This window comes from Silene latifolia, chromosome 3 (assembly GCF_048544455.1).
Source record: "Silene latifolia isolate original U9 population chromosome 3, ASM4854445v1, whole genome shotgun sequence".
Lineage (NCBI taxonomy): Eukaryota > Viridiplantae > Streptophyta > Magnoliopsida > Caryophyllales > Caryophyllaceae > Silene > Silene latifolia.
The window spans coordinates 4,515,025-4,526,241 of record NC_133528.1 but is presented as its reverse complement, the minus strand read 5'-3'; the positions used below and the strand labels follow the sequence as shown (position 1 = coordinate 4,526,241).

Here is an 11,217-nt window from a genome sequence, read left to right as displayed (position 1 = left end):
GGTACTCATTATATTATTATGTAAAGTGGATTCATTCACTTAGAAATCACGATCCTTTCTTTTTAATAGAAACGGTCAAGGATTAGCACCTGCGAGGATGCGATGAACAGAACATTGAGTTATTACTGTCAATGACGCATCTTTGAATTTGTGATTATAATAAGACATTAAGACCGTACCTAAAACACTACTTTTCCATTTCTTCTGGATTTTGAAAGGTCAAGGATTAACACCTGCAATAAACAGAACATTATGTTAACATTCCTATAAAAGGGAGTAAATTACAATCATAAGCTCCATGCAAATTAATCAAGAAACATCATCAAATATAAAGTTTGAACAACGGAAGATGGCCGCGACAATAGGGAACAACAAACGTTGGTCACTTGACGGTTTCACTGCTCTTGTAACCGGTGGCACCAAAGGCATTGGGTACCTATTACTCCTTTTGTTTACACTAAATAAAGTTGTCTGTTTCAGTCAGTTGTTTACCTTTGATTAAAATTCCGCACACAGACGAAATAAAGGTAGACAACTAATTGAAATGGAATTAATACTCCGTATTAGTTTAACAAGTTTATGTTATACTTGGCAGGCGTGCTATAGTAGAGGAGCTAGTAGGATTAGGAGCGAGGGTGCATACATGTGCTCGGAATGAAAACGAGCTCCAAACTTGTTTAAGTGATTGGAAGTCTAGAGGATTGCCGATAACTGGCTCAGTATGTGATGTTTCATCAAGGCCTCAAAGAGAAAAACTTATTGAGGAAGTCACCTCTGTTTTTAATGGAAAATTGAACATACTCGTAAGATCTTCCCCTTAAAAATTTAATTTTACGGCATATTTTTTTTTCCATTTTTGTCAAGTTGAATATATTTGATGATTGGTTCAGGTGAACAACGCCGGTGGTGTATCAAATGGACAACCAACTGAAACTTGTACCGAAGAGCATTTCTCTCAAATAATGGCGTTAAATTTTGAGTCAGCTTACCATTTATCGCAACTCTCATATCCACTTCTCAAGACCTCAGATACGGCCACCATAATATTCATTTCCGCACTTGCTAGTCAATTGGCTTGTGATGTTGGATCTGTTTATGGACCCGCTAAAGGTATAAATCAACTTATTAGCACTTGATTGATTCACCAAGGATCTAAATTTACATAAGAAATTATATCTCATGAAAAAAAGTCTGTTTAATTAATGTTTTTTGTTGGGAGTAAATAAAGCCAAAAAGGCAATATAATGCTGACGGGGTTTGAACCAGATCATGAGTACCATGTCTCATGACTTTAACAACAAAGCTAAGTTAGTTGACGTCTGCAAATCTATGTGCAGGAGCGGTAAACCAACTAGCTAAGAATTTGGCATGTGAATGGGCAAAGGACAATATTCGAGTTAATGTCGTAGCTCCAGGGGCAATATCGACTCCTCTTACTAAAGATGTAATGTACCCTCAACAAAACTTTTAAGCGAATCATGATATTTGTATATGTGAATGTTCTTTACATAATGGCATGGTAAAACGGTCTTACAGGAGAATAACTGTATTTGTTTGCTTTGTTGAAATGACAGTTGTTTAAGGAGGAAAATGGAATATTTAAAAGTTTCAAGGTGAGGATTCCGTTAGGGCGGGCGGGCGAAGCAGAGGAGATATCGTCCGTGGTTGCATTCCTTTGTATGCCTGCTGCTTCTTATGTGACCGGACAAACTATATTTGTTGATGGTGGCGTCTCTGTTAATGGCTTCTTTTCATTTTAAACCATTTTATTTAGAGTTGTAGAAGTATTTTGTTGTGTAATAATTTGTGAGATTGTTTTTGGGGATTCTCGTTAAGTTATAGATGAATCACTTTTCTCTTATCCCTTTATGTATTTATTGTAACGCTTTTATTATTTATTTATATCGTAGTAGTATTATTTAGTACCTATATCAATATAAAAACATCATTTGGCCAAATATATCATAAACAGGAATTTGAACTATTGTTTAATTCAAATAATTGCTATAGTTGAGTTTATAATGACAATTTAGTGTAAAATATTCGATTCATTTACAAAGTTTCAATAAATAGATGTGAAAGCCATATATTTCGGCCCATTCGGTCCGAACCTCAAAAAAACCGGTCTTGGATTGGACCCGACCAAAGACTAAAACTTCAAAAAACAAGGACCGAGGATCGGACCTAAAAGAATTTGATTCGGGTTCGATCCAGACCAAATGGTTCAGTTCAGTTCATTTTACTGATCTGGACCTAAACTTGCTCGGTCCTATTTGGACGGGATTGGGCGGAGTTAGAAATGAAATTATGTGGTAACAAAATTTGCTTGTAGTGAGTAGTGACTACTCATATGTAGGGTTTTTTTTTTGGAATTTAGGGTAGCGACTAACAAGTACTACCGTGGCTATCTACATTGGTCCCGTGGCTAGTACTAAGAAAGACGAAAAAGATGCAACAAAATTCAAGCACTGCACATTTGTATGAGTGGCCACGGTAGGTCGAACAAATTAAACTGCCTACTTATTTCGTGTTAGGTAGACACTACATGCAAAGAGTAGTGTGGATTCACGTGGTACGTACTACGTAGTTTGTCATAATCATTTTCACTAAGAACGATAATCTCCATTTCTTTTCTCTTCATTTCCTTTTACAAACTCATTTAATAATATTATTTTATCTATATTCTATTAACCCTTTATTTTTATGCATAAATCATAAACCGTTCGATGTTGACCAGATATAATCTGGGCCATTGATAGATAATGAGTAATAACCTCTCCATTTCTTTTTAGAAAATGGAGAGAATTTTTCTCTACTTTTCTTGAGAGTGGTTAAAACTTGCTATACAATAGACGGTCTCATACTATTAAACGGTCCTATTATATAAACGGATGATTATTCAATTATTAAATAAGAATATTTTTTACAAAAATGAAAGTGTAATTTGTAATTTGTAAGCTTTGTTTTATAAAAATATGGTTGGGATAAAACTTCCTTCTGGACCACCGAAAGGAAATGGAGTCTCCATTTCTTTTTAGGAAATGAAGAGGATCTCCACTCATAAAACTAACTTTAGTGAAACGACATTAATTATTCTAAAACGATTTGAGCTAAACTGACAAGTGCATGTTTAATAGGAATAATTATAATAGTTGGGCCACAACCATCACCTTAAGGTTTTGGTTGAGATGGTTCATTTATCATGGTATCAGAGCCATCGTGATCTTTGTTCACGAGTTTGAATCCTGGCAACCTCAAAACTCCTCAAAAACTCTCGAAGTGGAATTCCAGCACACGGTACGGGGGAGCCGGTGGACAACTAAGTAATAGGAATAATTATAATAGTTGGGCCTCAACCATCACCTTAAGGTTTTAGTTGATATGGTTCATCTATCAAATTGTTAACAGTTAAGCTGGGCTGAACTGGAACTGAATGAAGTTGAACTAAATTGAAGTTCGTTGAGTGAGCTAAAAGTAAGCCAAAAAGAACACGGCCTTACAAAACGAAATTGACGGATTACAATCACATGCATGATGCATGGTTTGTGACAATTCTAAGACCCGTGCTTAGGAGTACTCCTTTATACACAAGAACTGGATAGGTAAAGGATTAACACCTACCATAAACAGAAGATTAGCTCTCCTATAAAACAAGAATAATAACAGTAACAAGCACTTGGAAATTGAAAGATGGCAGCTATAGGTAGCAGCAACCAACGTTGGTCACTAGAGGGTTGCACAGCTCTTGTTACCGGCGGTACCAAAGGCATCGGGTATTACTCCATTTTTCTACTCGATATATTAACTAGTTTAGACCCCGTGCATATAATGCACGGTATTTAGAGTAATATTTCTATAAAATTATTTATATTATATTGATACCTTATAATTGTTTACATTTGTCATCATTGTATTTTGCTTGGATAAATAAAAGCTAAAATTGAAAATTATTTAAGAGAATTGAGTAATAAGTTGAAATATATTCTAATGAAAATATTTTTATAGCATAAAACTAATGAGTTTCAAGTTATATTTATTTTTTCAATTTCTTTGTCACGAAAGTAATAACAACGATCGTTTTATACAGAATATGAGTCAACTCATCATCTAATAATAGGATCAATAAAAGATTTAGTAATTTATAATTTTATATTATTTTTTTTATTTTAATTAAAATAATATAGTTTAGAGTTTAGTGAAAATAATCTAATTTGATGAAAAGATTAATTTTAATGAAAATATAATAGATGAGTTAAATTTTAATTGTTAGTTTTCTTATTTAGTGAATGAACATAATTATCATTAGTTTTCTTTTTTGATAATATGTTTTTTGGCGGGAAATGATAGCGTTCACCTATTCATTTAGTAAATAGGAGATTATACTCTTTTGTTTAAGTCATTTACTTTCCTTTTTGTGGTCAACAAAAGGAATATTAATCTAACAAATTTACGTTATACTTCTTGTTTTTTCTCGGTTTTGTATGTATATTCGTACATAACTTTAGCTGGCAGGGTAATCCAAAATGACTCGATAAATTGTGTTATCATGTAGTTATTAGTTTAACAAACCAACATGGTATAGAGTAATCCAAAATGACTCGAAAAAAGGTGTTATCGTGACTCATACTCATTACAACTTTACAAGTCATTTAACAAAACTACAATTTGTAATAGTACCACTTTATCATGACTTCGCAAATGTTTATGATTCTTGTAAAAAGCTCGAGGAAATTTCGAGAGTTCCTTAATTATATTCCGATTCATATTTGGGCAGGTGTGCTATAATTGAGGAGCTAGTAGGGTTAGGAGCGAGGGTGCATACATGTGCTCGGAATGAAACTGAGCTCCAAATTTGCTTAAGTGATTGGAAGTCTAGAGGAATGCCGATAACTGGCTCAGTATGTGATGTTTCATCGAGACCTCAGAGAGAAAAGTTGATAGAGGAAGTCACCTCTGTTTTCAATGGAAAATTGAACATTCTTGTAAGATAATTATTACCCTTTTGAATTTGAATTATGACATCTTTTCATTTTTAATGAATCGAAAGGACATTGATTTATTATCGTGATTATATATTTGATAATGTTCGATTTAGGTGAATAATGCCGGTGGTATAATAAATGGAGAACCAACCGCGACTTGTACAGAAGAACATTTCTCTCATGTTATGGCAACTAACTTTGAGTCAGCGTACCATCTATCACAACTCTCATATCCACTCTTCAAGACCTCAAAAACGGCTTCCATAATATTCCTTTCTTCTATTGCTAGCCAATTTGCTTGTGCGGTTGGATCTGTTTATGGGCCTGCTAAAGGTATAAATCCGTTTATTAGTATTTGTTTATCCCATCGACAATCCGAGAGTTTTAATAAATATATAGTCGAATTAAATTTTGATTTGTTTACCTTCTCTAAAGTTGTTTTTGGCCTTTAATAATCGATACACAGGCGCTCTAAACCAATTAACTAAGAATTTGGCATGTGAATGGGCAAAGGACAATATTCGAGTTAATGCAATTGCTCCGGGAGTCGTAATAACTCCTCTTACTGAAGATGTAATTTACTAATGTACCCTTTTATTATGAGACTATTTTTTTTTTTTTTTTTCATGAGCACCCCTGCTAACCCTACCTTGGCTTCGTTGCTAATACCGGTTTGTTTGATTTTATGAAATGGCAGGTGTTTAAGGACGAAAATGGAATATTAAAAGATTTAAAGACAAGGGTACCCTTGGGACGAGGTGGTGAAGCAAATGAAATATCAACCGTGGTTGCATTTCTTTGTATGCCTGCTGCTTCTTATGTCACGGGACAAACTATATTTGTCGATGGAGGCTTCTCTATTAATGGATTATTTCTACATTAAATCATTTTATTAAAGTATTTTGTTGGGTAATAATTTGGGACACCCAGATTGACAATAAATAATAATAATTTCATGTTATATATCTTTGTTTAATTATTATTTACTTTTAATTTTAAGGGATAATTCCCATGGTGCACTAAGTTGAAAGTTCCAGGACACTATGAGCACATTCCTAAAAACTTGATGATTTACACGTTCATTAATATGATAGATAATAAAATTCTTTGCAAAAAACCTGCTACACACTTGAACCTGTGACCTTTTGCTCTAAGACCATGCCCAAGCAAGGTCAATTGGTAGGTCATGACCTTTTTTTTTTTTTTTTCGTTGCAAGTATATTAAGGGAAAAAAAAGTCACCATACATCAAGTATACTAGTGGTCCAAAAGACCCAGCCCAAGATACTCGACCCAAAACGAAAAACAGCCAAACAGGCCTAATCTAATAGACCCGACTCCACTCAGACAACAACAAAAAGGAGAGCAACAAAATCAGGCGAAACAAATACTACTGTCACTCATCTTCTTCCTCAATCATCCCCAATTCCTTCTTCTCGTTTCTTCTCTTGTCCAGAATCTCCTTAGAAGCAGTTACGCATCCGATTAAGCAAATCCCTATCCCGTTCCCCTAATTGAACAGGTAAGTTCATGATTCTAAGGGTAACCTCTTTGATAATTAGGGTTACCAGTTTGTTGGGATGGAGTAGAGTCATTTCATGCTTACACACATTTCTTTGTCTCCAGATGTAATAAATGCAGGCATTGTAGAGAGCATTGATGATCCCCTTCCTCGTACCAGTACCAGTCAGCTTCAATCTCCAATCAATCGTGCCATGGTGTGGGAAATTCTCCCCAATTCGTGATCCTAGGAAAGAAATAACCCTGGAACTGTACTCACAATCGAAGAACAAGTGTGAAGTACTCTCAGATCCATACCCACAGACACCACATATATCTTCTTCAGCGATCCCTAATTGTATAGCTTTTCCTTGGTGTTAAGGCCTTTGTGAAAGTAAAACCAAGTTAAGAAACTATGTTTAGGGATAGTGTATTTGTTCCATACCAGACCATGCCACTGGATCTTTTCCCCTTTGTTTCTGATCAAATCATATCCTTTGACTATGGTGTATTCATGTCCCTTTTCCATAGACCATATGTTCTGCGGATAGGATTCCTGAAACTCTGCTTTAATTTGGCAGATTTTCCTCCACGACCAACTGGAGTTGGTTGATGGAGAGTAATCTAGCCACTGCCTCCCTTTTATGTACACAGTATTGACCCATTTGACCCAGAGAAGGTCAGATTTTGAGGCCAACCCTCACACTAGCTTACCAGCTGCTGCTCTGTTCCAATGAATGACACTCTTCAGACCAAGCACTAATAGAAAAAACCCCTATTGCGTCGGTTGTAGAGGGTCTTTTGCGTCGGTTTTGGACTGACGTATATCGAGGGGTCGTATTTGCTACGCGTCAGTTGTGAAACCGACGCCGTCAGTTGTGTTTTAAAAACCGACGCAAAAAAGCACTATTTGCGTAAGTTTTGTTTAAAAAACTGACGCAATTATATGTACAACTGACGCAAATGCTTCAAACATTTGCATCAGTTCTTTATAGAACCGATGCATTTTCTTTACTTTTCACGTCATTTGTTATCATAACTGATGCAATTGATATTTTATTTTAGGGCCAATTCATTTTCTCATTTGCATCATTTCTTTCAAGAACTGACACAATTTATTAATGCTTTTTTTTATATATATATATGTTCCGGGTGTAATTCCGGAGCAGGATTGTGACCACTTGAGCTTGTAGAATGATGTCGTTGCTCGTCTCATCCTTTCACTCTTTCCTGTAAAGATGAACAAACTGAGGGCTCGGCTTGGGGCCGAGCGTACTCACTCCGACGCTCAAGTCAGTAAACTTAGAGAGATAAGTTGTATGTTTAACTTGGCAAAGTATATTGTAGAGAGATAAGGGAGTTTTATACCAGATTTTTCAGTGGATTTCTCAATGAGAGATGTGGAGTATTTATAGACTTTCACCTTTTGTCACGTAGTGGCCAAGTGGCGTAGCAGGTGGAAAGACTGTCTTACCCTCGGCCGAGGGACCCATGACAGGCCGGCAGGCCTGGTTGACTCCATGCCGAGGGGACTGGATGCGAGTATACGGATATGCCTCTCGGATGGCTAGTTGCCGAGCCGAGACCCAAGTGACAGGCCGACAGGCTTTGTCGGTTAGGCCGTTTTTCTTTTGACTTGTTGTCTTTTAGCTTTGACCTTGGTCAATATGTTGACTTGGTCAGCGGGTGCAGAATATGCCCCATCAATTTACCCCCAGCGTAGTCTATGCCGTGGTATGGACCTTCGATGCGTGTCGAGCGTATTCTGCGTATGTCGAACTTCTTCCTCGGCTTGGTCCTGTTCAGGCCGTACTATATCCCCCCTCCACATTGTTGTGTAATGGACATCGAATGTGGAAAAGGAAATGGCGCTGGCCGAGACCAAGGTAAAACGAAAAAAGCGCTCAATATGTTTAAAAACGTAAGAAGACAACTGAATGGAGGATGAGATCAAAGCCTCGGCCAAGCCGAAGGCAAATAAACAAACTTCATTGAAAATGTTTACAAGTGAGACAAAATAAAGTCGACGGCCGTCCCCATAGGGATAGCCTAAGCTCAACCTACCAAAGTTTAACAAAAAAGAAGGAACAACAAAAATTACAACATTTAGACATGAAGCGCCAAAAGGATGGCAGGGAGAAAAGGCTCAAAAATTGGCCCCCGAACAGCTGAAGCTGTCCGAAGGGCCAGGTGAGTCTGGTGACGACCGCCCGTCTCCCTATGCTTGTTGCCGCTCGCCACCGGCAGCAGCGGCAGCATCACCGTCGGTGGACGGCCCAGAGGACGACTTGGCAGCTTCACGTGCCTTTGCCTTCTCAGCCTCCTCTCTAGCCTCCTTCACCTTAGCATCATGGGCCGCCTTGGCCGCAGCTTCCTGAGCAGCCTTCGCCGCCTTCGCCTCGGCCGCGGCCTTGGCCTCCTCAGCAGCCGCCTTCTCATCCAGAAGTTTGTCAAAATCTTGCCACGGAAAAGTGCCTTCAGGAAGGAGCTCCTTAATCGCATCCCTTGTAGCATCTTCAGCTTGGTCCCGGTACCGGGCACACATTTCAGGGATGATGACGGTTTTTTCAGACTCAATATCCTTCTCCCTCTGAGCAAGGATAGCCTTTGTGCCCTTATGTTCCTTCGCCTCGGCCAAATGCAGGGTCTTCCATTTTTCCCTCTGCTCAACCATGGCCTTATAACCGCCCTCAAGTTTGTTTCTCTCCTCCCGCAACTTAGCGGCATCAGCCAACGCGGACTCAACCTTAGCTCTTTCGGCCAAGACCTTAGCTCTCTCGGCCAGGACCACCTTCTCAGCGTCCTCCTTAAGCTTTCGCTCAGCGAGGAAGTCCTGCTTCGCTTTCTCGACCTCCTCCCTAGTTTGAGCCGCGAGCTTTTCTTGCTCGATAAGATGAGTGCCGGCAACGTCAGCCTACTTCACCAGCCTTTTGGCCAACCTCATGCCGTCCTCCCTGAGCTGAACGAAGGAAGCCTTCTTGGACGAGGTGTCGGCGGCGACATTTTTGTCGCCCATCTGCACATGCTGCTTCTCCAATTGCCGTTCGGTGAAAGCAACAGCTGGCGACGGCTGATCTAGAAAAAACCCAGACAAAGCGTCCATGTCAACATTCATCGACATATCAGAAAGCCTATCATCAGGAATGCATAAGGAACCTGCTAAATCCGAGCCATGGGTTAGATCCGTACCAGTCCTAGCCTTCTTGGATTGAGGGCCGGCTGACCCCTTCTCTTTTCTTGCCTCGATAACAGCAGCAGCAGGCGTTGTTTCTTTCCTCTTATGTGAAGGAGGAGGACCCTCCAGAAAGGTGAGGTCCTCGTCAACATTGACGACCTCCTTATCTTTTTGGACTATGGGGATTGGAGATCGAGTTGGAGTTGACGTCGTAGCCGCCGAAGACGTTGCTTTTGGTCTCCGACGCGGCACGTTACCGCCAATCTCTACTTGAGTCGCCCCCACGTCCATTGCTTTCAACGCCTGCTCCATGAGTTCGTGCGGGGCCTGCTTGCGATCACGCGACGCGGCCTTAGGGTGCAGTTCAACAACTCTCCTGTCCTGGTCAAGTCCCAACTTGCTTAGGATGGAGACAGAGAGATCCCGGCCAAATCGATCTGCAAGAAACAAAACAGGAGTCAAGGGAAAGAAGTAAACCGAGGCTCAAATATCGAAGCATAAAAGCAAAGGGGGGCCTCATACCGACCCCACTCACCCTGGCTGAGGGCCGGTATGAGGCCGACGTGACAAAGCGGCTCGTCTTGAAGGACGATCTGCGTCAGAGGCATCCATCCCTTCGGCGTGCCATCCTTCTCAGCCTCGAACATGCACATTGCCCGCACTTCGCCGTCATTAAGATAAACCTTCTTGGCGTCCATCTTAATCTTATTACGGGAGACATATCTTTCATGCTCCCCCTGACTCTCACAGCGCAAATTGACGTGCGCTGGAAGGACCAGGCGATGGATAGTCCTCCGGAACCTCGACATATACCCACCGCCCCTTCCAGTCTTTGCAGGATGTCAGCTTGGAGACGGTCACGTAACCCGGCTCGGTCTGCACGCGGTACCACCCCATGACGCCTTGGGTAGACAGCCGAAGATGGTGGAGCCGGCGGAAAAGGTTCACTGTTGGGGCCTCCCCCTTAAAGGGACAAAACCATACGAAGCCAATAATCGTCCTAATGGCCAACGGGTGCAGTTGTGCCACGGCGACATTCATGGCTTTGATTATGGCCGAGACGTGTTCATTAAGAGGAAAACGGAGCCCATACTCCAGATGTCTAATATACACGCCTATACAACCTTCGGGAGGGCAACAGACTGCCTGATCACCCACAGGGACAATAATTCTATACCCCCTGCCGAAGTTGTAGTGGTCTTCGAAAAGTTCAGGCCCGGAGGCACAAGCGAACTTGTTCGTCCAAACGGGATCAGGTATAATCGAGCAGGCTTCGCCGTGCCACAAGTAATGTGGCCTCTCTGAATCAGATTGGGTCTCTTCCTCCTCCTCATCATCAAAATCCTCGAGATATTTCTCGTCGATTTCAGGAGAAGACGACTTGCGACCCCCGAACCCTACTGGGCAGACAACCAGTGGCTCCTGTTCAGCGGGACGCGGCGGTTCGTCCCGGGGTTGAGGTACTAGGCGGAGCGTCGGCAGCAGAGACATGGTGGCAACGAATACTTAACAAATAAAAGTTGGGGAAGAATTTGTTTTTACCTTGAAAGAAAGTGTTACG

The 11,217-nt window shown here is 40.6% G+C and overlaps 2 protein-coding genes across 3 annotated transcripts; both read left to right on the top strand.

Moving 5' to 3' along the window:
• The first annotated feature begins 212 nt into the window (after positions 1-212).
• LOC141646858 (noroxomaritidine/norcraugsodine reductase-like) lies at positions 213-1,870 on the top strand. Its single transcript, XM_074454836.1, has 5 exons — positions 213-432; positions 596-803; positions 891-1,110; positions 1,338-1,444; positions 1,575-1,870. Exons 1-5 carry the CDS (start codon positions 299-301, stop codon positions 1,758-1,760), a joined length of 855 nt encoding a protein of 284 aa, XP_074310937.1. The 5' UTR covers positions 213-298; the 3' UTR covers positions 1,761-1,870.
• Positions 1,871-3,529: 1,659 nt separating this feature from the next.
• LOC141646857 (noroxomaritidine/norcraugsodine reductase-like) lies at positions 3,530-5,943 on the top strand. 2 transcript variants are annotated; one of them, XM_074454834.1, is made up of 5 exons: positions 3,530-3,773; positions 4,775-4,982; positions 5,096-5,315; positions 5,449-5,555; positions 5,680-5,943. In XM_074454834.1, exons 1-5 carry the CDS (start codon positions 3,691-3,693, stop codon positions 5,863-5,865), a joined length of 804 nt encoding a protein of 267 aa, XP_074310935.1. In that variant the 5' UTR covers positions 3,530-3,690; the 3' UTR covers positions 5,866-5,943. The 2 variants fall into 2 exon arrangements, with proteins under 2 accessions (XP_074310935.1, XP_074310936.1); XM_074454835.1 differs by lacking the exon at positions 5,449-5,555.
• The last annotated feature ends 5,274 nt before the right edge of the window (positions 5,944-11,217 follow it).

What these genes read in the sequence shown, in the direction of transcription:
- LOC141646858 (XM_074454836.1), top strand. Translation starts at nt 299, where the DNA reads ATGCAAATTAATCAAGAAACATCATCAAATATAAAGTTTGAACAACGG. An exon ending in ATGGAAAATTGAACATACTC is followed by an intron (nt 804 to 890) that starts GTAAGATCTTCC and finishes TGATTGGTTCAG; the next exon opens with GTGAACAACGCCGGTGGTGT. An exon ending in CGACTCCTCTTACTAAAGAT is followed by an intron (nt 1,445 to 1,574) that starts GTAATGTACCCT and finishes TTGAAATGACAG; the next exon opens with TTGTTTAAGGAGGAAAATGG.
- LOC141646857 (XM_074454834.1), top strand. Translation starts at nt 3,691, where the DNA reads ATGGCAGCTATAGGTAGCAGCAACCAACGTTGGTCACTAGAGGGTTGC. An exon ending in ATGGAAAATTGAACATTCTT is followed by an intron (nt 4,983 to 5,095) that starts GTAAGATAATTA and finishes TGTTCGATTTAG; the next exon opens with GTGAATAATGCCGGTGGTAT. An exon ending in TGTTTATGGGCCTGCTAAAG is followed by an intron (nt 5,316 to 5,448) that starts GTATAAATCCGT and finishes ATCGATACACAG; the next exon opens with GCGCTCTAAACCAATTAACT.